This window comes from Amaranthus tricolor, chromosome 1 (genome assembly GCF_026212465.1).
Source record: "Amaranthus tricolor cultivar Red isolate AtriRed21 chromosome 1, ASM2621246v1, whole genome shotgun sequence".
NCBI classification, from domain to species: domain Eukaryota; kingdom Viridiplantae; phylum Streptophyta; class Magnoliopsida; order Caryophyllales; family Amaranthaceae; genus Amaranthus; species Amaranthus tricolor.
The window spans coordinates 6103911-6127429 of record NC_080047.1 but is presented as its reverse complement, the minus strand read 5'-3'; the positions used below and the strand labels follow the sequence as shown (position 1 = coordinate 6127429).

At 34.7% G+C, this 23519-nt stretch overlaps 2 protein-coding genes across 2 annotated transcripts; one reads left to right on the top strand and one right to left on the bottom strand.

Moving 5' to 3' along the window:
• Positions 1–3559: 3559 nt before the first annotated feature.
• Positions 3560–14352, top strand: LOC130812357 (pre-mRNA-processing-splicing factor 8A). Its single transcript, XM_057677974.1, has 12 exons — positions 3560–4058; positions 5089–5212; positions 5528–6011; positions 6921–7407; positions 7493–11396; positions 11477–11731; positions 11837–12310; positions 12512–12673; positions 12792–12989; positions 13129–13407; positions 13511–13753; positions 13855–14352. Exons 1-12 carry the CDS (start codon positions 3784–3786, stop codon positions 14044–14046), a joined length of 7077 nt encoding a protein of 2358 aa, XP_057533957.1. The 5' UTR covers positions 3560–3783; the 3' UTR covers positions 14047–14352.
• Positions 14353–14701: 349 nt separating this feature from the next.
• Positions 14702–19937, bottom strand: LOC130812373 (PTI1-like tyrosine-protein kinase At3g15890). Its single transcript, XM_057677975.1, has 4 exons — positions 19457–19937; positions 17717–17864; positions 16415–16677; positions 14702–15872 (listed from the first exon to the last, which is right to left on the bottom strand). The coding sequence occupies exons 1-4, from the start codon at positions 19498–19500 to the stop codon at positions 15167–15169; spliced, it is 1161 nt and encodes a 386-aa protein (XP_057533958.1). The 5' UTR covers positions 19501–19937; the 3' UTR covers positions 14702–15166.
• Positions 19938–23519: the final 3582 nt, after the last annotated feature.

Genomic DNA, 23519 nt, shown 5'->3' with positions numbered 1-23519 from the left:
TAAAATATAAAATAATTTAAATAAATTACTACAACATAAATTATAAATTAAATAAATTACTACAACATAAATTATAAGTTACTACAATAATTTAAATAAAAAATAAAAAATAATTTAAATAATAATAATATAAATTATAAAATAAAATAATTTACTACAACATATTAATAATAATAATAATAATAAAATATAATAATTCAAATAAAGAATAGAAAAAAAATATTAAAAAAAGGAGTCAGTTGCACACGACTAAGCCGCGGATGAGTCGCACAAAACGTGCGACTGGACCGCGGTTGTGTCGCGTGCGACTGCTATTCATCTTTTTATTTTAATTTTTTTAAAAAAATTTGAATCGATTGAATTACTTACCGAATCGTATTCATGTTCATTAAAGTTCGATATTGTGAATCGATTTTAAGTTTTAGCTTCCTTTAATTTAGAGAGTGTTTTTTAGAGAGATGTTAGAGTTTTTGAGTTAGTAAATTATGCAGGGGCAATATTGAAAATTCATTATATAATAGGTGGCGATAAAATAAAAAGGGTAGCGAAATTTAATAATACCTTAATAATTTATGTATTAATTTCTTTTTCTAAGGTGTTGTCGTCTCACCATGATGGTTAAATTTGTACAAGCCTTATATGAGACCGCTCACCATGAGGCGGACCTATACAATGAACTTATTTATTTAATCGTTCACTTTAAAATTGTAACATTTTAAGATTATAAGCTATCACTTTATTAATTAACATTTTAAAGCTATCACTTTAAAGAAAATTGATGTTTTTTTAATAAAGTGATCACTTTAATAGTATAAATCATTACTTTAAGGTTATGGTTCGTCACTATTAATATTGTAACTATTCATTTAAATGTTATAAATGATCATTTTAAAACTTTAACAAATGATTATTTTAAAATTATAATTATTTACTATAAGATTATAAGTGATCAGTACTTCAAGTAAGTGATCATTTTAAGACTGTAAGTTTATATCCAGCCAACCAGATCGAAAGTCTCTCACTATGAAACCGTTTCATTTGAAGATTAGATTTGTATTCAATAAGAAATACTCCTTTGTCCTTTTTGGTTTGCATCAAAAAGAAAATTGATGTTTTTTTAATAAAAAGCGGATAATGATAATAATTGAAGAGAGAAAACTAATTGTGTGGATAAAATTTAAAGTGAGTTAAAATGTATGGATAAGATCAAAAGAAAGTGGTGGGTCATTGTCCAAAAATAGAATTGATGCAAATTAAGTGGAATGAACAAAAATAGCAAATGCTGCAAATTCAATGGAACATAGGGAGAAGCTTGTAAAACGAAAATTTGAATTAAATGAGCTTTTCTTTTAAATAAACATCCAAAATAAGTTTTGGAAAATTTTAATTTTCAAAATAAGCGTCTTTGTGTTTGAGCCTAACAAGAGAAAAAAATTGTACCGCGACTTTGTTTATTATTACTAACAAGTAACAATGAATAAAAGGAAAACAAAATAATCATACAACATATTAAAAAGACTATAAAATGACAATTGTTATTCTCACAATGGCCCTACCAAATGGATTGATTTTATTGGATATTTATGCCTATATGGCAACATTTTTACTTACATGGTGATATTTTTGACAATCTATTTATTTCTATACCAAATTAAGCAATCATACACCCTAAATTAAGTAATAAATATAGATTGAGATATTTATATACCGATGAACTACTAATTAATTTCTATTATTAGTGCTTGATTGAAGCAATAATTTGGTAAATTATAAATCATATGAGTTTCATTCAAGAATAATATTTTAATTTATCTGATTTAGCATTGATTGATGTAAAATATATGGTATATAGAATATTGATTAGATATTAATACCTTAATGAACTACTAATTTCTATTATCCTGCCTTGGTTGATGCAATAATATAGCTAATACATCATCCGCATTCCATTCAAAAATATTATTATGATTTATATAATGCTGCATTGATACATACAAAAGTATGATATTTGATAAATCATATGATTTCCATCCAAAAAATAATATTTAAATTTCATGAAATTGCCTTGCTTGATGCAATATTATTGATTTACAAATTTGTATAATTCTGTCTTGATTGATTTTAATATTATGGTAAATGATAAACCAACCTCAAAAAAATTTATATTTCTTTTATATTAATTTATACTAAAAATTCGTGCATTACACGAGTTTCTATACTAGTAATTTATAAAAGGGGCAACAAAATAATTAAGAGTATTTCGCTCATATGAACAACAAATTAATCGAATTCTCTTTGATTTTTTATTTTTCTTTCTAAACATTTTGACATTGTCTTCATATTAGTCACTATTATTAACATCTAGTTGTGATACGAAAACACTTATTTTGGAAATTACTTTTTTTAAAAATTGTTTAGCTCTATTCTTTCAATTTCTCAGGCAAAACCCCTTTTCAAAGCCCATAAAGCAAGCATAGAAAATTTGAAAACAATAATATTATTTAAAAAAAAAATAAAATAAGCTTCAAAAAATTGTAATTTCTAAGCGTCTCAATGCCAAAATCAAGGTCAACTAACCGTTAATTTGGGTTGGCCCAATTCGCGCGTGTAACAACATCACACGCTTTTCCCTCGTTTTTTCTATTTTCTAGGCATTTATCAATTTTGACCTTAAATGTATTAATTTCAACGTAATGTAAAACTTAAAAAGATCAATTAAAATAAAAAAATTTCAATTTGAACCTATACGTGATCAATTTTAATGTTAAACTGATCAATTTCTACCTAAATATGATTTCTGCTTTCACAATTTCAGAACGAAATTTAATAAAATGGTATCATTGTATTATTCTATGGATGAATTTCAAACAAAAAATGAATGACCAATAAAACTATCGATAACAGTGTTAAAACATTGTACAATACAAGTACTCTTATTCAATGAATACATGATGGTTTTAATGGAATATAAGAGTATTTGTACTCTTTAATCATCGATCAATAATAGTGATTTTGCTCTTTCCTCAACAACATCATAATGACTTGAAAATAAAGTTGTAGGTGTAATATTTGCTTACCCTGTATGTGAAGGTGGAGGAAGTTTCGATTTCAAATTATGTTTGCCAATTAATTTAATGAATGCTCTTAAAAATGACCAAGAGTTCAAGGCTTCTTTGTTATACAAATTTCGATTTTGATCAAAGAATGATCAATTCAGATCTTAAAGCGATTAATTATGATCAGTTATAACTTATAAAAAAAATTCAATTTTAACCTTAAATGTATCAATTATGACCTTAAATTTATCAATTATGACCTTAAATAGATCAACTACTGAGCGCATTTTGTGAAAAATTATATTTAGGCTCATTGGGCTATCCGTTTCATATTGAGACGATCTAGTCCTACATCAGTTGATATTTTCGCATTCTAATGGGTCAACCCGAGTCAAGCCCAATTCATTGTCATTCATCAAACCCGACCCAAATAGAAACTACCAAACAGGTCGGTTTACTTGCCCCTTCTACCGCCTTCGTACCACGACTATAAGCCTCACTCCATTCACTTAAATCAATCAGTCCCTTCATTTCTCCCCCTCGAGGGAAACCCAAAAAACAAATCGTTCTATCTTACCTTCTTCTACAACACTCTGTAATAAACCCTAACATTTCCCCAATTTCTTCTCTGCCTCTCAAATTCATCTTCAATCTTCATTTACTATCCTAGTTTTTCTCCCTGTCAGGGTTTGGATTAAGTATAGGGTTTAGGGTTTTGTAGTTAAAGATGTGGAACGGTAATAATCCTATGGCGCCACCGCCGGCGCCAGGAACCTCGATACCTCCGCCGCCGGCGATGCAACCTTCGTACACGGTGCTTCAACCACCTCCGCAACAACCACCGCAGCAGGAATCTCCTGCTGAAGCTGAAGCTAGGCTTGAAGAGAAAGCAAGGAAATGGATGCAGCTTAATTCTAAACGTTATGGTGATAAGCGGAAGTTTGGATTTGTTGAAACTCAGAAGGAAGATATGCCTCCTGAACATGTTCGTAAGATTATTCGGTGAGTTATCCATGGGTTTGTTTATTTTCTGTAGGTTATTTGTTTGGAAGCTTAAGATTTGTGTTAGTTTGAGTAAAAGTGGTATTCATTCGATTTACAGGGTTTATTTGAAAGATTATTCGGTGAGTTATTTGTGGATTTGCTTAGTTTTTTATTTCAGATAATTTATTTGGAGCTTTAAGATTTTGTGTTGATCTGAGTAATAGTGGTATTTGTTTGAATAACGAAGTTTTGGAATCTTGAGATCATATTGAAGTCCAGTGTAGCTTAGTAATTGTGTGTTCATATTAGTTCATTTTATTTTAAATGATGATGTTAAAACTAAGTAGTTATAATCCTACATTAACTTTTAAATAAATCCTTTCATAGGTGAAATTAGGAGAAAAAAAAAGGTTAGCGAACAGTTTTGAACTATAAGCATAGATTATACATGACATAGTGTTATGTGCTTTTTGTACTTCAGTTTATCCTCTAATATAAACGAAGGAGTTGAGCATCCATGTGTATAAGCTTAGTCAATTATTCAAAGTGTTGGAAATTCATGTTTTATGTTTCATGTTTTTTTGAATCGGGTTTGAATGAATTCTTCTCCCTGTAGCTTTTCTGAAAGGGTTGTTTTACTTTCAGTAGGTGAGAGAGGGAGGGGTGTACTAGGTGAAAGCTTAGTCATTTTATTAAAAGAGCATTGTTGCTCTTGTTAAACAAAGCATAAGAGTTTCCTTGATATTATTTGGGTTAGCGAATAAAAATTAGGTTTCTAATTTTCTTGTTGTAGCCTATAGTATATCTATGGAAAATTTTCTTTGTGTGTAGAATTGGACTACCTTTGTGTTATGACATATGAGTGTTCTTCTGCTGGAATAACGCTGGATTTTGTTTTCTTTTATGGGTATTTTGCTGTATTATGTATGTTTTGGAATTATTTGTACTCATGTTATTAGTTCTGGATGAATTTTCTCCCAGGTTTCCCTTTTTTTTTTGTGATATTCCTTGCTTATGTGATCTGGTGATTTTTGTTCTTGTATTTCAGTGATCATGGTGACATGTCATCGAAGAAATACCGTCATGATAAGCGCGTATACCTTGGGGCCTTGAAGTTTGTTCCCCATGCTGTCTACAAGCTTCTTGAGAATATGCCAATGCCTTGGGAACAGGTAATTTTCATGAATCCAATGTCCTATCTGTAGGTTCTTCAAATTTGCGATAAATGAATTATGAAAATAGCATAGTTTTTTTAATCATGGGTAGTTAAATAGTTGAACTTTCTTAACACTACATTATTGATAGCATGGATAATAATGATACCCAAAGATTATTAGTGATTATGATATAATAAGCTAAAAAGAGAGCTTTTATGATGCCTTTCATTATTTGGATTAAACAATGCCTATTTTAATGTAGTTGATAGTTGATTTATGAATTTCACACTAGTATTTGATATTGACCCACCATCATCTATATTTATGCAGGTTCGTGATGTCAAAGTTCTATATCATATTACTGGAGCAATCACATTTGTAAATGAAATACCGTGGGTTGTTGAACCTATTTATTTGGCTCAATGGGGTACAATGTGGATTATGATGAGAAGAGAAAAGAGAGACCGTCGGCACTTCAAAAGAATGCGGTTTCCACCTTTTGATGATGAGGAACCTCCGTTGGATTATGCTGATAATGTTTTAGATGTGGATCCGTTGGAACCAATTCAACTAGAGTTGGATGAGGAAGAAGATTCTGCTGTGTATACGTGGTTCTTTGATCACAAACCACTTGTAAAAACGAAACTTATCAATGGTCCAAGTTATAGAAGATGGCATCTTTCACTGCCTATAATGGCAACTCTATATAGGTTTGCTGGACAATTGCTTTCTGATATGGTGGACCGGAATTACTTCTATTTGTTCGACATGGAATCATTTTTCACTGCAAAAGCTTTGAACATGTGCATACCTGGTATGTCACAGTCATCTAGTCAGTTATTGTTCACATATTCTTTTTTATGTATGTTTATCTTTTATTATAATGAAGGCTTGGCACTGTTCGGAAATCTTGGGAGGTCATGACGTGTTGCATGTATTTGACTTTTACTTGATGTCATATGCCATGGAGGTGCTGTCAAGTGGCAGATTAGAAATTGTACCTTGTCTTTATTGCATTCACTCAGCAATTAGTATTTACGCAACCATAGAATAATCTGGTTTTCTGTGTTCTTAATCATTTTGTACGGTGCAAGTAAATTTTCGTTTGTTTGGATTTTTTTGGGAGGGGGTTTGCAGAGCCATTCTTGAATGTTAGGCTTTTTTAATAGTCTATACACTATACTCTATAGGTATGTAGATAATTATCCATGGGTTTGCTTGCAAAATGATGTTTTGATGTGTGTCTCTTCTCTAGATGGTTTAAACTAGGTTTAGGTGCTTTTTCCTTGCTCTTGCTGTTGAAGTAGATGGGGAAGCTCCCTCCTGTGTCAATGTTCTGTTGGGGTTTGTAGCTTCATTTTTACTCCGGGATTATAGTTGAACATGAAGCCTGTTGGCTTGTAAAGTTATGCTGTTATGGTAATGTTCTGCCAAGTTCATCAGCTCAATTCTTTGTTTGCATATTATAGCTCAAGGAATCTTATAGGAGTCAGTTTGAACTCATATTTTGAATTTCCAACCTTATATTTATGCTTTCTTGGAGTTTTTGAGCAATAAAATTGATATACCTTATACATAATATTTAACATTTTTTATTCCCTCATTATACCAATACGTTACCGGTGCCCACTCCTCGTTTTGAGATGCTTATGCCACTGATTATTGCTTATTCATAGTTGTTTACCCGTTTATGATGAGTTTTATTCATATATAACATTTGTAGGTGGCCCAAAGTTTGAGCCCTTGTACCGTGACATGGAGAAGGGCGATGAGGACTGGAACGAGTTTAATGACATCAACAAACTGATTATCCGGTCACCACTTCGTACAGAGTATAAAATCGCTTTTCCACATTTGTACAACAACAGACCCAGAAAAGTAAGGCTTGGCATTTACCACACACCGATGGTTATGTATATAAAGACAGAGGACCCCGATCTTCCGGCGTTTTATTATGACCCATTGATTCACCCAATAACCTCTGCTCCCAAGGACCGTCGGGATAAGAAAGCCTATGAAGAAGAAGACGATGATGAGTTTGAGCTCCCTGAAGGTGTAGAGCCTTTGCTGATTGACACTCAGCTTTATACTGATACTACTGCTGCTGGTATATCATTGCTGTGTGCTCCAAGGCCTTTTAACATGAGGTCTGGTCGGACAAGACGTGCTGAAGATATTCCTCTTGTTTCAGAGTGGTACAAGGAGCATTGGTAAGTGTTCTTTTTTATCGTTTAGGTTTTGTTTGCTAGTCCGTTCTCTTGTGATGAATGTTCACTAGTGTTACATGTTCTGTAGCCCGCCCTCATATCCTGTCAAGGTTCGAGTCAGCTATCAGAAGTTGCTGAAATGTTTTGTGCTGAATGAGCTGCATCATAGGCCTCCAAAAGCTCAAAAGAAGAAACATCTGTTTAGATCTCTTGCAGCTACCAAGTTTTTCCAGAGTACTGAACTCGATTGGGTTGAAGTTGGTCTGCAGGTTTGCAGGCAAGGGTACAACATGTTGAATTTGCTGATTCACAGGAAAAATCTGAACTATCTACATCTTGATTATAATTTCAATCTGAAGCCTGTGAAGACACTTACTACCAAGGAACGTAAGAAGTCACGTTTTGGGAATGCATTTCACCTGTGCCGTGAAATTCTGCGTTTGACAAAGCTTGTAGTTGATGCCAATGTGCAGTTCCGATTGGGTAATGTTGATGCCTTTCAACTAGCTGATGGCTTGCAATACATATTTTCACATGTTGGACAGTTGACAGGAATGTACCGTTACAAGTACAGGCTCATGAGACAGATCAGAATGTGCAAGGACTTGAAGCACCTAATTTATTATCGTTTCAATACTGGTCCAGTTGGGAAGGGACCTGGATGTGGTTTCTGGGCACCTATGTGGAGGGTCTGGCTATTCTTCCTTCGTGGCATAGTGCCATTGCTGGAGAGGTGGCTGGGTAACCTACTTGCTAGACAGTTTGAAGGTCGACATTCAAAAGGAGTAGCCAAAACAGTTACCAAGCAGCGTGTTGAAAGTCACTTTGATTTGGAGCTTCGAGCTGCTGTTATGCATGATGTCTTGGATGCAATGCCAGAGGGTATTAAGCAAAATAAGGCGAGAACCATATTGCAGCATCTGAGTGAAGCTTGGCGTTGTTGGAAAGCAAATATCCCCTGGAAGGTTCCTGGTCTGCCTGTCCCTATTGAAAATATGATCCTTCGTTATGTGAAGGCAAAAGCAGATTGGTGGACTAATGTTGCTCATTATAACCGTGAACGTATTAGAAGAGGTGCCACTGTAGATAAGACAGTTTGTCGTAAGAATCTTGGGAGGTTGACTCGTTTATGGCTGAAAGCGGAGCAAGAACGCCAACACAATTATTTGAAGGATGGACCATATGTTACACCTGAAGAAGCTGTGGCTATCTACACCACCACTGTGCATTGGCTGGAATCTAGGAAGTTCTCTCCCATACCGTTCCCACCTCTTTCATATAAGCATGATACCAAACTTCTTATTCTTGCTTTGGAGAGGTTGAAAGAGTCATACAGTGTTGCTGTTAGATTAAACCAGCAGCAGAGAGAAGAATTGGGTCTTATCGAGCAGGCGTATGATAACCCGCATGAGGCGTTGTCAAGAATCAAGCGACATCTGCTCACTCAGCGTGCCTTTAAAGAAGTTGGCATTGAGTTTATGGATCTATATAGTTATCTCATTCCTGTTTATGAGATTGAGCCTCTTGAAAAGATTACAGATGCTTATCTTGATCAATATCTGTGGTATGAAGGGGACAAGAGGCATTTGTTCCCAAATTGGGTGAAACCGGCAGATACTGAACCACCTCCTCTCTTGGTGTACAAATGGTGCCAAGGTATTAATAACCTGCAAGGTATTTGGGATACAGGTGATGGGCAGTGTGTGGTGATGCTGCAGACTAAATTTGAAAAGTTCTTTGAGAAGATTGATCTGACTATGCTTAACAGGCTTCTGCGTTTGATTCTTGATCACAATATTGCTGATTACGTTACTGCCAAAAACAATGTGGTTCTGTCTTACAAGGATATGAGTCATACCAACTCTTATGGACTGATACGTGGTCTTCAGTTTGCTTCCTTTGTTGTACAATATTATGGTCTTGTTCTTGATCTTCTTCTTCTGGGATTGACCCGAGCTAGTGAAATTGCTGGTCCCCCACAGATGCCAAATGAATTCATGACTTTCTGGGATACAAAGGTTGAAACTAGGCATCCTATTCGGCTGTATTCTCGTTATATAGATAAGGTGCATATATTATTTCGCTTCACTCACGAAGAGGCCCGAGATCTTATTCAGCGGTATCTTACTGAGCATCCTGATCCCAATAATGAAAATATGGTTGGTTACAACAACAAGAAGTGCTGGCCCAGAGATGCTCGCATGAGGCTCATGAAGCACGATGTCAATTTGGGTAGAAGTGTTTTCTGGGACATGAAGAATCGTCTTCCGCGGAGCATCACAACTTTAGAGTGGGAGAACAGTTTTGTATCGGTCTACAGCAAGGACAATCCTAATTTGCTATTTAGTATGTGCGGGTTTGAAGTGCGGATCTTGCCTAAAATTAGGATGACACAAGAGGCATTTAGCAACACGAAGGATGGGGTCTGGAACTTGCAGAATGAGCAGACTAAAGAACGAACTGCTGTTGCGTTCTTGAGGGTTGATGATGAACATATGAAAGTTTTTGAGAATCGTGTGCGACAGATCCTTATGTCTTCTGGTTCTACAACCTTTACTAAGATTGTGAACAAATGGAACACTGCCCTCATTGGCCTCATGACTTACTTCCGTGAGGCCACTGTGCATACTCAGGAGCTGTTGGACTTGCTGGTGAAGTGTGAAAACAAAATTCAAACTCGTATTAAGATTGGATTGAACTCCAAAATGCCTAGCAGGTTTCCTCCTGTCATCTTTTACACACCGAAGGAAATTGGAGGTCTTGGAATGCTGTCAATGGGTCACATTCTGATTCCACAAAGTGACCTTCGATACAGTAAACAGACTGATGTTGGCGTGACACACTTCAGGAGTGGTATGAGCCATGAAGAGGATCAGTTGATTCCTAATCTTTACAGATACATCCAGCCGTGGGAGAGTGAGTTCATTGATTCACAGCGTGTTTGGGCAGAGTATGCACTGAAGAGGCAAGAAGCACAATCCCAAAATCGGCGTCTAACCTTGGAAGATTTGGAAGATTCTTGGGATCGTGGTATACCTCGAATTAATACTTTGTTTCAGAAGGATCGTCATACTTTGGCATATGATAAAGGTTGGAGAGTTCGCACTGATTTCAAGCAATATCAAGTTTTGAAACAAAATCCATTCTGGTGGACACATCAGCGGCATGACGGAAAACTTTGGAATTTGAATAATTACAGAACTGATGTAATTCAAGCACTTGGAGGTGTAGAAGGAATTCTGGAGCATACTTTGTTCAAGGGAACGTACTTCCCGACATGGGAGGGTCTCTTTTGGGAGAAAGCATCTGGTTTTGAGGAGTCCATGAAGTATAAAAAACTTACAAATGCTCAAAGATCTGGTTTGAACCAGATTCCTAATCGGAGGTTCACACTCTGGTGGTCTCCTACTATAAATCGTGCCAATGTCTATGTGGGTTTCCAAGTGCAGCTTGATTTGACTGGAATTTTTATGCATGGAAAAATTCCAACTTTGAAGATATCTCTCATTCAGATATTCCGTGCTCACTTATGGCAGAAGATCCATGAAAGTGTTGTCATGGATCTTTGCCAAGTTCTGGACCAGGAGCTGGATGCTTTAGAAATTGAGACGGTGCAAAAAGAAACAATCCATCCTCGGAAAAGTTATAAGATGAACAGTTCTTGTGCAGACATACTTCTGTTTGCTGCTCATAGGTGGCCAATGTCAAAACCAAGTTTGGTGGCAGAGACAAAAGATGTATTTGACCAGAAGGCCAGCAATAAGTATTGGATAGATGTTCAACTCCGTTGGGGAGATTATGATTCTCATGATATTGAGCGATACACCAGAGCAAAGTTCTTGGACTACACGACAGATAATATGTCTATATATCCGTCGCCCATGGGTGTTATGATTGGACTTGATCTGGCTTACAACTTGCATTCGGCTTTTGGTAACTGGTTCCCTGGATCCAAACCTCTGCTTGCCCAAGCTATGAATAAAATCATGAAGGTATTTATGTTCTTTTTTTGCATGTGGTGTTCATTTCTCATTTTTGTTTTTTGTTCTGATAAGAAGTTTTTTTATTGCAGTCAAATCCCGCTCTTTATGTTCTGAGAGAGCGTATAAGGAAAGGTCTGCAGCTGTACTCTTCTGAACCTACTGAGCCTTATTTGTCATCCCAAAATTACGGAGAGATATTCAGCAATCAGATTATATGGTTTGTTGACGATACTAATGTCTATCGTGTGACAATTCATAAGACATTTGAAGGAAATCTCACAACAAAACCGATCAATGGTGCTATATTCATATTTAATCCCCGAACCGGGCAACTGTTTCTGAAGGTATGAACTATGAGTGTAGTATTTCTTTTGGGTGTGTTAATTTTATTGACTAGCACTAATATTCTTGTTTTATATGAGATGACAGTGTTGTGTTGTCTTTTACAGGTCATTCACACAAGTGTGTGGGCCGGACAGAAACGTCTGGGTCAGCTGGCCAAGTGGAAAACTGCTGAAGAAGTTGCCGCTCTTGTTCGGTCTTTACCTGTTGAAGAACAACCAAAGCAGATTATTGTGACTCGTAAAGGGATGTTGGATCCTTTGGAAGTGCATTTGCTTGATTTCCCAAACATAGTTATCAAAGGAAGTGAACTGCAGCTTCCTTTCCAAGCCTGCTTAAAGATAGAGAAATTTGGTGATCTCATTTTAAAGGCTACGGAACCACAAATGGTTTTGTTTAACATTTATGATGATTGGCTGAAGAGTATATCTTCTTATACTGCATTCTCTCGGCTCATCCTCATACTCCGGGCACTTCATGTGAACAATGAAAAAGCAAAGATGTTGCTGAAGCCTGATAGGACTGTTATCACTGAAGCTCATCATATATGGCCTTCTCTCTCTGATGATCAATGGATGAAGGTAATCGTTATTTGTTTTATGGCCTCGAACAGTATGTCTCAGTATCAATCATTTTTTTACAAGTGCCTTTTTAATATATGATGTTAGTAATAGATCCTACAGAGGTGTTGGACTATCCACTATTAAGGCCCCAGGCAGGCGCATAATTTTTCATCAGTGGTTACATGTAATTAAGACTAAAGATTTGTTGTTCCTATGCAGGTTGAGGTTGCTTTGAGAGATCTTATACTTTCTGATTATGCCAAGAAAAACAATGTGAACACTTCAGCCTTGACTCAGTCTGAGATTCGTGATATCATTCTCGGGGCTGAGATTACTCCTCCATCCCAGCAGAGACAGCAGATTGCTGAGATTGAGAAGCAGGTGAGCCACTGTGAAATTTCTGTGTAAATAAAAATTTGCCGCGACACTTATCACGTTTTGTCTGGATGATTTTCTTAATATCTCTCTAATTTGTGTCTTCTCTTTATGTTCTTTCCAGGCCAAGGCTTCTAGTCAACTGCAAGCAGTCACAACAAAAACTGTCAATGTGCATGGTGAGGAATTAATTGTCACTACCACGAGTCCGTATGAGCAGGCAGCTTTTGGCTCCAAGACAGATTGGCGTGTCAGAGCAATTTCTGCGACTAATCTGTATTTGCGTGTAAATCATATTTATGTCAACTCTGAGGACATAAAGGTTAGTGTTATACTATTGGATACGTTGCTTTCTTTTGAGATTATTTTGCATGTGCTTTTTGGTTGTGCAGCACATAGTTTTGGCATTCTTGCAAAAGAATAATGTTGACGATTGACAAACTGTCTTTTTTAAAATACAGGAGACAGGATATACCTACATTATGCCGAAGAATATTCTGAAAAAGTTCATCTGCGTAGCAGATTTGAGAACACAGATTGCAGGGTACTTGTATGGTATTAGTCCCCCGGACAATCCTCAGGTGAAAGAAATTCGATGTATTGCTATGCCACCACAATGGGGTACTCATCAGCATGTTAATCTTCCCTCCCAACTGCCAGAGCATGATTTCTTGAATGACCTGGAACCCTTGGGGTGGATGCATACACAACCAAATGAACTTCCTCAGCTCTCACCGCAGGTACCTTCTTTGACTTCATAGCACTTGACCTTGATTATTGTCATTTCATCTATGCTGTTTATGTTGGGTATACTCTGTCTGACTTTGATCAATTCATTCATAGGATGTAACAAGCCATGCTCGCGTTTTGGAGAGCAATAAGCAATGGGATGGGGAAAAGTGCATCATTCTTACTTGCAGTTTTACTCCCGGTTCATGTTCACTGACCGCCTACAAGCTCACCCCATCAGGATATGAGTGGGGACGTGCAAACAAAGATACTGGTAGTAACCCACATGGGTATCTTCCTACTCATTACGAGAAAGTCCAGATGCTACTAAGTGATCGGTTCCTAGGCTTCTACATGGTAAGATTATAGCAAAAAAGGGATATAAAATCTTGATTACCAGCTTCTTGTTTTTGTTCTGTTAAGTGGCTTGTTACTTATTATGGTTCTTGTTTCCTTAGATTCCTGACAGCGGTCCCTGGAATTACAACTTTATGGGGGTGAAGCATACTGTCAGCATGAAATATGGTGTCAAGCTTGGGACTCCCAAAGAGTATTACCATGAGGAACATCGTCCTACTCATTACTTAGAATTCAGCAACATGGAGGATGTCGATACTGTCGAAGTAGACAGAGAAGACACTTATACTTGATCTTATAGCATTTCATCATCAGTGAGCAAAAAAATTGGTTTTCTTTTAATTCGACAGTTCAATGTAATGAGGATAGTTAGTCGTTAAATTGTACCTTTTTGTCGATTAAGTGTAAAATACAGCGAATCTACAATCTAGCACCCTTAGTATGGTTGTTGCTGTTGGCCTATTGTAGCTGTAAATATAATATGGAAATTTTTCAAAGTTTTCATAAACGTTTCATTGTTTTCTTGCATTATGTTTAAATCATGTTTACTGGTGCATTTTTTATTAATGTACCATTAATATGACAAACTTTCATTTTTATTTTCTATGAGAGAGAATTCATTGCTGGAAAACTGAAAACAAGCATCCAACGTTTTTTATTCAAAAGTTCTTAAATGAGATAGTTTTATGGTAAGACTATCTCTATTGGATTGACTTACTTATATTTAGTCTATAAGTGATCACTTGCAATTTTAAAGTGATTAATTAGAGAAATTAACCGATTATATATGTTTATGGTACAACGGTCTTATACAAAACAAGCTATTATTATTTTGCAATGTATCGGTGTCATGGTGTGGGTTGTTTTAAGGATTGAAAAACAATTTTTTTTTGAAATGGTGCAAGTTATGAGAAAAACTGATTTTTTTTATTGATTTCTTTCCAAATGCCATAATTAATTTTGTCAAATGTTTATAATAATTGTCGTACAAGCCAATTAAACCGGCCAGTAAACAAAAGACCAACAATCAATGGTCTTTGTTCTTAATACATAAAATACAGTAGTCGATTTCCATTTTGACCTTCCTAATAAGTCATAGCTTGACGTTCAAATACAATACCATAAAGCTAAAATAAAGTGAGGCATGGCCAAAAACTACACTTTGTATAGGCAAAATGGAATATCAACAAAGCTCATATACAGTTTCAATCATAGTTGCTAGCTCACTGCATACTGCATAACCAAGCACACACTAATAAACGTCAAAAACTCGAAACACACTAAAGACAAAAGGGGATCCCCCGAAAAGGATGTTGGAAAATACATCATACAAGCCTACACGAAAACGACAATAAAACCAGACCAAAGATATACAGCACAAATGTGCTGCAGGCAGCAGAAAAACACCCAGCATCAGCGTTCCTGAGCGCCTTCGGACCCAGAATCAGCAACTTTAGATTCAAGTTTTACATCTTTCTCCTCGGCTATAGAATCTGCATCTTTAGATTCGGGTTCAACGTCCTTCTCCTCTGATGTCGAGTCTGCATTATGATCCCGGATCTCATCGTTGCCATCACTAAATTGCCATTTATTGAACAATTTGTCTTCTAGATCGGAGATTTTATCTTTTGATTCTCCCTTCAACATCCCTACCACCTCGAGCATAGTCGGTCTTTTCTCGGGTAGTTTTTGTGCACACATGAGAGCAATCAGGACTAATCGTTTCAGCTCGTCTTCCACGTAATTTCCGTTGAGTTTCGGATCTGCGAGTCCTCTAAACCTCCCCTCACAAGCCAAGGGCATAGCCCAGTCAATGATTGAACCGTTTGAAGTCGGGTTTAGCCTCTGAATAGCTCTTCTACCGCTGACAATTTCAAGCAGTAGTACTCCGTAACTATATACATCGCAGCTCTCAGATGCCTTCCCTAGCATGGCATATTCAGGGGCGAGGTATCCAAGTGTGCCTTTCACCTTTGTGGTTACATGTGTTGCACCATCAGGCACAAGTTTGGCGAACCCGAAATCAGCAACCTTAGCTTGGAAATCCGAGTCGAGCAACACATTGCTAGCTTTGATGTCTCGGTGGATTATGTGTTGGGTGATATGATGGTGCAAGTATCTGCATTATTTGAAGCAAAACATTGTTCAAAAAAGAAAAAATTGGTGTGTGGAAGGGCAATGCAGACACATGAAGGGGCCTGGGTGCCCAAGCCCCACCATAAATTATGAATTATACCGGATTTCTTAATAAAAATTGTAAAAAGAAAGGGTAACAGTCAAATAATAAACCAACCTTTGCTTGATCCGTTAAAAATAAACCCACCTATTATTTATAAGCATCATCAAAGCTTCTTTGTGATCAAGCAATTAGGAACAAACATTAGTTGGATTTATTTTCAGCAATTATATAGAATAGGTGGGTTTATTTAAAAATAATCAACAGTTGGGTTTATTTTCAACAGATCGAGCAAAATTTGGTTTATTTTTGTCAATTTTCCGGTATCTTAGGTAAAAATTGTCATAGCCCCCTCAGTTTTTTCCCTGATTATTATAATCAATTTCAAATATTTTAAAATCCTAGATCTGCCACTGAGAGGGGTGGGAACGGGGAGATAAGGGAAAACGGGGGGATTAGTCAAGATAAATGAGTGAATCACATACAGAATTCCCTCTGCCGATCCAATAGCAATGTTCATTCTTCGTTTCCAGTCTAGAAGACATTCGGCCGAAAGCTGTCCGTGCAAATGAGATAGTAGGCTTGAATTTGACATGAAATCATACACAATGAGTCGTTCTTGTCCTTCAACACAGTAACCCCGCAGAGTCAACAGATTTTTATGGCGAACACATGCTAAAACCTCAACCTCAGCAGAAAACTCAACTTCCGCTTTATCACTCCAAACCTTCAATCTTTTAACCGCGATCTGCAGACATCAACTCTCATTATAATATTTTAATTTACAGCATATAAATTCCAAAAGCAGCAGATAAATATACCCTAAAAGTCATCCCTCCTAATCCCTCCCCTTCATCTCCCTCCATTTCCTTCCATCCAAACATACCCTAAACGTCATTTACAACATTACACAAAATAAAATAAAAGGGCTACATAACAATACTTCCTATCATTTAGAGCAGCAGCTTATATTCCCAAGTATAAAACGATATGCCAATTCTTATCATCTTTTCTTCCCCAATCTAATTTCCCTTTTTGTCGCAATGTTTTGTAAACGTATAAACATTCACGGTTTTCTAAACGAACGACTATTTTATCCAAATCAAGAATTCCTTGAAGAGAAAAAACATTTTACGTACAATTTTCTAACTATGATTTCACAATTGTATTAACATCTAATCCCTCTTTTAAGAAGGGTTAAAATTCGACACTCCATGGATGTTTAATGATCCTACCCTTCCTCCCCTCTTTTTCGGCCTAATCTAAAAATACCAAGAATGAAAACTAGATTACAACCTCTACCGCTCCTTCTCTTCCTCCTAAACCTTTTCATTTCCACCCCTTTTCCATCAACTTAAGAGCAGTTAGACTATAGAAGTTCAAGCTGATTGAATGTGCACTTTACACTTTTACTCTTGCACATTCATGCTAAAAGTTATGGAATTGTGTAAACATATACTCTCTCCGTTTCTTTTCAAACGTCCCATTTGCTTTTGGAGTACTATTCATCAACCATCGTTAATTTGTAATTTATTCTTAATCTATAAATTAAAACATAGTCAAATGGGATCTTGTTTGATCCATCTCAACATAAGGTGTATTATTATCTATTTTTTTCATTTTTTTAATTATACACAATTAGAGATATTAAATATTGAATTAGTGCATTGGCAAACATGCAAAAAGCAAATAGGATGTTTGAAAAGAAACAGAGGGAGTATGATATGTCTACGCACAAATGCTATTTGCATTCTGTAAAAGAGCACAAAAGCAAAGTTCTTTATTACCTGTGAACCATCCCAAAGTTGTCCCCAGTAAACACTTCCAAACCCACCCTCGCCAAGTTTGTTATCGTAGTTAAAATTGTTTGTAGCTGAATGCAATTCTTTCAAAGAAAATATCCTCCATGCTTCTTTGTTTTCTTCCTTCTTTTTCCTGCAAAAGTTTGTGCAAAAAACTCAAGAGTCAAATTATTTCCAAGACAAAGCACGGGTTCTTGGAAAAACTTTTAAACGTAAAAGGGAAAACATAGATGACGATTGGGGAGGTCGCTCCAATTGTCCTACGGAATATTTTAGCTCATATATTAAAATCATCTCAGACTTTAAGATTCTACAAATATGTTCCGGGTTTCATTTCAAATCCATTAATCATTTGAAGTTTGAACAAATGAAACTCACCCCGTATGTGCTCCTAGACTCTACTTTGGAGTGTACATACTTAGTACTTAGCTACAGGCAAAGGCAATTTTTCAAATCGTTTGCTCCATCTAACAATTCAAATGAGCAAAATCATTAATTATAGCTTGAGGTTAGCTAACTAGTTTATGTATGATTTTGCAAGAGATCATTCTCTAATTCTATCTAATCTAAACCATAGTACAAAAGTAATGCCAACGTCTCATCGCATCAGTCGTGTTGTAAAGCTTTTCAAAAAAAACAACTAAATCACATTCTAAAGGTGTAAAAAAAATTGTGCTTTGAGTCGTATCAAAGTATACCTCATGTTATTTGGCGTTATGACAACCACATAGTGTCTGTTATCATGTTCGCGACCGTTAGTGCATTCATGCACTACGATCTAAACTCCTTATCACACCTAAAAATCTAATCATAGGTATACATGAAAAGGCTTAAAATTGGTTATTCATCCGCATCATCTTTCACACTATACCAAATCTTTAAACGGTTAAATCCCAATCACCCAGCATTCTACACTACTGTTCTAAGAAAATAAAACAGCAAGTACATCCTTTTTTCATCCCTTAAACTAGAAAGTACTTCTGTAAACACAGCACACACAAGACACAAGCTTTGTCGGCAATATAAAAATATTCCAAAACCATGTATTATTTCCTGATAAATTATAAATGTGATAAGGTACAATTCTACCAAACAAATTCAGGTAGCCTTCTTTGAAAAATAATTAAGCTCCAACAATTAAATTATTAATAATTGTTATTTATGTGTAGTTTGTTTTTCTGTTTATGTTTTTCCTTTGCTAGGACCTCATATGTCAGGTGATACTCTTAACTAATATTAGGTGATACTCGAGTTGAGAAACTCTCTTCAATCGCAACCTCCTCATGATGAGGATATTGGTTTGCCTTCTTTCCCCGGCCAAGACTCATTGGGATGATGATGAGTAATCGGTCGGGGCAAGTATAGCTTCACGGGCAAGGTATTGGTTGATTCTAACCTAATCCTCCCCCTCGGCCATACACTATAATTAAATTGACCTGAAATTAAAGAATTGGCTTAATAATTATGATCATTGTTTGGAACAGTAAACAACAAAAAGATGAAATAGATATACTATTAATATATTTATTTAATTAATACAATTCCTGATAAATCAACCTAGCTATATTTTCCATCTGTCTAACAGATAGACAGAGCACAATTTCCAATTATACATATACCACTAGGGAATAAAATTGAAAAAACATGCACTTCAAAAAAAATTGCAAAAACGGAAACATAAAATCTAAAAAAAACACAAATTAAAATAAGGAAAAAGAAACATACCGATCGAAACCTTTGCCACAGCAAAGTACAGACCCTAAAGTCATATCGTCTTGATAAATTTCACCCAAAATTTCTACTTCTTTGAAACAATTATGGAAAATACAATTCAAAATTAAAACGTTTTTATGAAACCCACCAACAAATTCAAACCCATATCAAACCAGATGAAAAAACCCAGAAAAGAAAATCCCAAATGATAGTTATGAAAAATTCAGTTCAAAATAACCCACCAAGAAATTTAAACCCATATAAATCATATAGAAAAAACCCAGAAAAAAAATAAGTTGTTCTTCTTGGTTACTCTTCTGGGTATTTCTCCTTTTCTCAAAAAGATAAAAACTTGTCTTAGAAGGAATTTTTTCTCTATAAGGGTTAGCAGATAAGTTAGATGATTTGAATTCAATTTACTTGTTTCTCTCTCTCTTGTCTTTTGTTGATGCTGTGATTATAATGCTGACAACTTTAAGTTTGAACTTGAATTGGTTTTCTTCATTTTTTTAATGTTTTGGGCTTTAATTATTCTCTTTAATAAATTGCTATTTGCTGTTACAGTCTTAGTGGGACACTAATCAAGATTCAATAATAGTTAGTAGGAGTTCCTGAGTTGTCAATTGTCATTTAACCTCTCTAAAGTCAAAACTAATTGTCCACCCTTTTTCTACCCTATAATATAATACACTTGCCACAAATTGTGGTGAGAGACGCGTTAAATATATAGGCTAAATAGTCAAAAATTAATACAAAATAAAGAAAAAATAAGAATATAAGTTTCTTATTTTAAGGTCACTGCTATGAGAGAAAGAGTAGCTGCTTGCCACAAAGGTTAGAGGAGGCGAATTTATTACGATAGGTAAAATTTTACTGGTTTTATTATGCATTTATTTTAATTTTAGTTATGATAAATATAATTATAAATTATAAAACGTCTTATTTGTCATTTGTAGTGGATGTGTGTAGCAATTGGTTGTTGGCTGTTAGTTATTAGCTTTTTTAGTTGCCTTGTTTGATCTTTGTTGTTTTTGTTGGCTTTTAAGTTAGCTGAAAAAGTTAGCTGTTTGTGATGATGTTTGGTAAATTTGAGTATTGATTGTTGGTTATTTATTAGAAAAAAAATGGGCCAACAATTTAAAAGTCAACCAAAAAAACTAACTGGAAAAACTTTTTCATTTTGGCTTCAATTCAGCTTTTCAGCTACTTTTAAAGTCATTTACCAAATATTTTTTGGCTATTTGACAAATAACAAGCCAAAAACCAAAAATCAATTAAAATATGAACAGAAAAACTATGAACCAAGCACCCCCAAGATTTTTACCCGCCCTACCTCGCATCTACTCGCCTCATCCTACATCCACATTATACTAAAACTAAAAGTAATGTACTCCCTCCATAGTCAATCCCTATATGATTGTCAACATACTATTTTAGTTCTCCCATTAGACTTTGGAGCATTTCTATTAGGTAATATTATCACTTTTTTATCTTCTTTCCACTTTAAATTCTACAAAGCATTTAATATTTTTCACAATTTTTTTTAATAATCGTGTAATATTATGTTGTTACAAACTAGTGGATATAGAGGAAGTAGGTTATTTTTTTAGGTTATTAACGCCAATATTTATCAAATATAAGGTGGGTTAGGTATAATAATAAATCAGTGATGGTATATAATTAACCATAATGGGTAGAATTGAGTTTTGATACATACTCGAATGAACATATATGGGTGTGAAAATTCAACATGATATAACGAGTAGTATGTATATAGTAGATATAGATATAGACGGAGTGCTGCTTAACTAGAAGCAAACTATAAAATTTTGTCTAATAAGCCCTAAAAACCAAAGCAATTCTACTAAAATTATCATTTTTTAATCTTTTACAATAAAAACAAATGTGTAGAATAAATGGTGAGGCCACAAAACTACCATGTCCAAGTATGTCCACCATTAGTCTTCTATTTAAGATTTGGGTTCAAGTCTAAGAAAATTTGAACTAAATAAGTAAAATAATATTAAAAAAAATTAATATTAAAAAGTCAAACAATAGGCAATGTCTTAAAATATTTCCTAAAGTAAGTACTTTTTCTCAGAGCTGAGATTTGAATTGTTCGTTGTTATTAACAACGAACAAAGAAGGCGGATCAAAAAAAGTCAAGTTCTTTGTGTAGAAAATTATAATGCGGAAATAAAAATTAATTTGGGTTTTGAATACTTGATTTGCATTATTCATAGTTAGAGGAAAAACACCTCTATTTATACAAAAGTTCAAGAACTTATACATAAAAATTAAAATAACACGATATCTTAAATTCCTAAATTAGAAGGATAATATTCTAACACAATATTTCCTAAAATAAAGAGATAATATAATATCAGACTTTATTTTGTTTCTTATTTTCCTACACTCCTCCTCAAGTTTGGTCTCGAGATGACTGAAATCAAACTTGTCAAAATATTCTTCAACGCTTTTGAGCCAATTGCCTTTAACAGAAGGTTTGCTAGTTGATCTTTTGACTTTACAAAGAACATTTTGATAATCTCTTCGGCAAATTCTTCATAATTGATTTTTCAATTTTCGGGTTTAGATAAGAGGTCAAGAAACAAATTGTTGTTTGATTTTATTATTTGGGTAAAAAATTTAGATTTTGTCCTCCATGTCAATTTGGATTTCCATAATTGAAATTTCTTACTTGCCTCAATTATTCCCAACCCCATTTCTCTCTCCATAACTTTAAGTTGCTTTTCTTCATCTCCTTCTTAACATAAAATTTTTTCTTTCCCTTTCACCTTTGTTTTCTAAATTCCGGTGGGGGCCATTATCAAATGAGTTCAATTTTGAATCTGGGTTTTCTAGGTTTGCTTGTCTCGAATTTTCTGGGTTTATTTTTAAGTCTGGGTTTTGATCTTGTGAGGGATTAAATTCTGATGATGTCTTTTCTACCATATTTCTCCCCCTCACGACCTCACATTGAATGGTCTCATCAACGGGAGGTAGCAAAACGGGTCTGAGAATGAAGTGGATTATTGTCCATAAATCTCGAGCGGAGGTAGTGTAGTCAAGAAAATATTCTACAAAGTCGTGGTCGATATTATTGATGATCCATGAGATCACCATACAATCATTCTGGACCCATTATAGAGTGGTAGATAGAGATATGGTGGTTATATGGTTGAATCTTACCCGATCACCAATTTCTGTTTTCATTTGTTTACACCACGTGGTGTAATTTTGATAGTTTAGTTTTTCAACCCTTAATCCTAAAATAATATTTATAGACATAAATCATAGTAAATTGCTCTTCTAATTGATTGTGATAATTTCATTATACTAACTTGTACTCAATATATTAGTAATCAGTTCTCATAAATGTATATCTTTCAAAATAATGTTCGTAAAAAAAATTATGAAAACATTCTCATTATAAGGTTATTTCGTATTATGAAAAATAAAATATCATATTTATATAAAATTATTAAAATTGACCTCACGTTTACTTATTTCAACTTTCCAATAATTCTATTTATTTTAAAAAAACCTTCCAAGAATTCTTATCAGGTTTTGCATCTATAACACTATTTTTAGTTGGAGACACATATCCTAATTATAAAGGCGTTGATATGTGAAAATTTGAAACAAATAAGCAAAAAAATATAAAATGTTGCATAATAGACAATTTTTGAAAATATTTCCTAAGGTAAGCACTTTTTTCCCACAGCACAGGTTTGGGTTTATTCGCTGTTACTAACAGCTAACAAAAAAGCTTGGTAAAAAAATTCAATGTCTTTGTTCGCTGTTACTTAGTAACAACGAACAAAGATTTTGACCAAGCTTCTTTGTTCGTTGTTATTAACAGCGAACAATTACAACACGCTAAAATTTTAATTGTTATTTTTTTGGGGTCGAGCCTAATTTGTAGGCTTTTAATTATTAACTTTTCTATTTTATTTCCTAAAAAATTTTGGGTGAATTAAGGTGCCTAGTTATTTTAATTAAAACCTAATATTAATTTGTCTATTTTATTTCCTAAAAAATTGGAAAAGTTGATAATAATGAATTAAGGGTG

What these genes read in the sequence shown, in the direction of transcription:
- LOC130812357 (XM_057677974.1), top strand. Translation starts at nt 3,784, where the DNA reads ATGTGGAACGGTAATAATCCTATGGCGCCACCGCCGGCGCCAGGAACC. An exon ending in CATGTTCGTAAGATTATTCG is followed by an intron (nt 4,059 to 5,088) that starts GTGAGTTATCCA and finishes CTTGTATTTCAG; the next exon opens with TGATCATGGTGACATGTCAT. An exon ending in CCGGGCAACTGTTTCTGAAG is followed by an intron (nt 11,732 to 11,836) that starts GTATGAACTATG and finishes TGTCTTTTACAG; the next exon opens with GTCATTCACACAAGTGTGTG.
- LOC130812373 (XM_057677975.1), bottom strand. Translation starts at nt 19,500, where the DNA reads ATGACTTTAGGGTCTGTACTTTGCTGTGGCAAAGGTTTCGATCG. An exon ending in AACTTTGGGATGGTTCACAG is followed by an intron (nt 16,678 to 17,716) that starts GTAATAAAGAAC and finishes TGATGTCTGCAG; the next exon opens with ATCGCGGTTAAAAGATTGAA. An exon ending in GGATCGGCAGAGGGAATTCT is followed by an intron (nt 15,873 to 16,414) that starts GTATGTGATTCA and finishes CAAATAATGCAG; the next exon opens with ATACTTGCACCATCATATCA.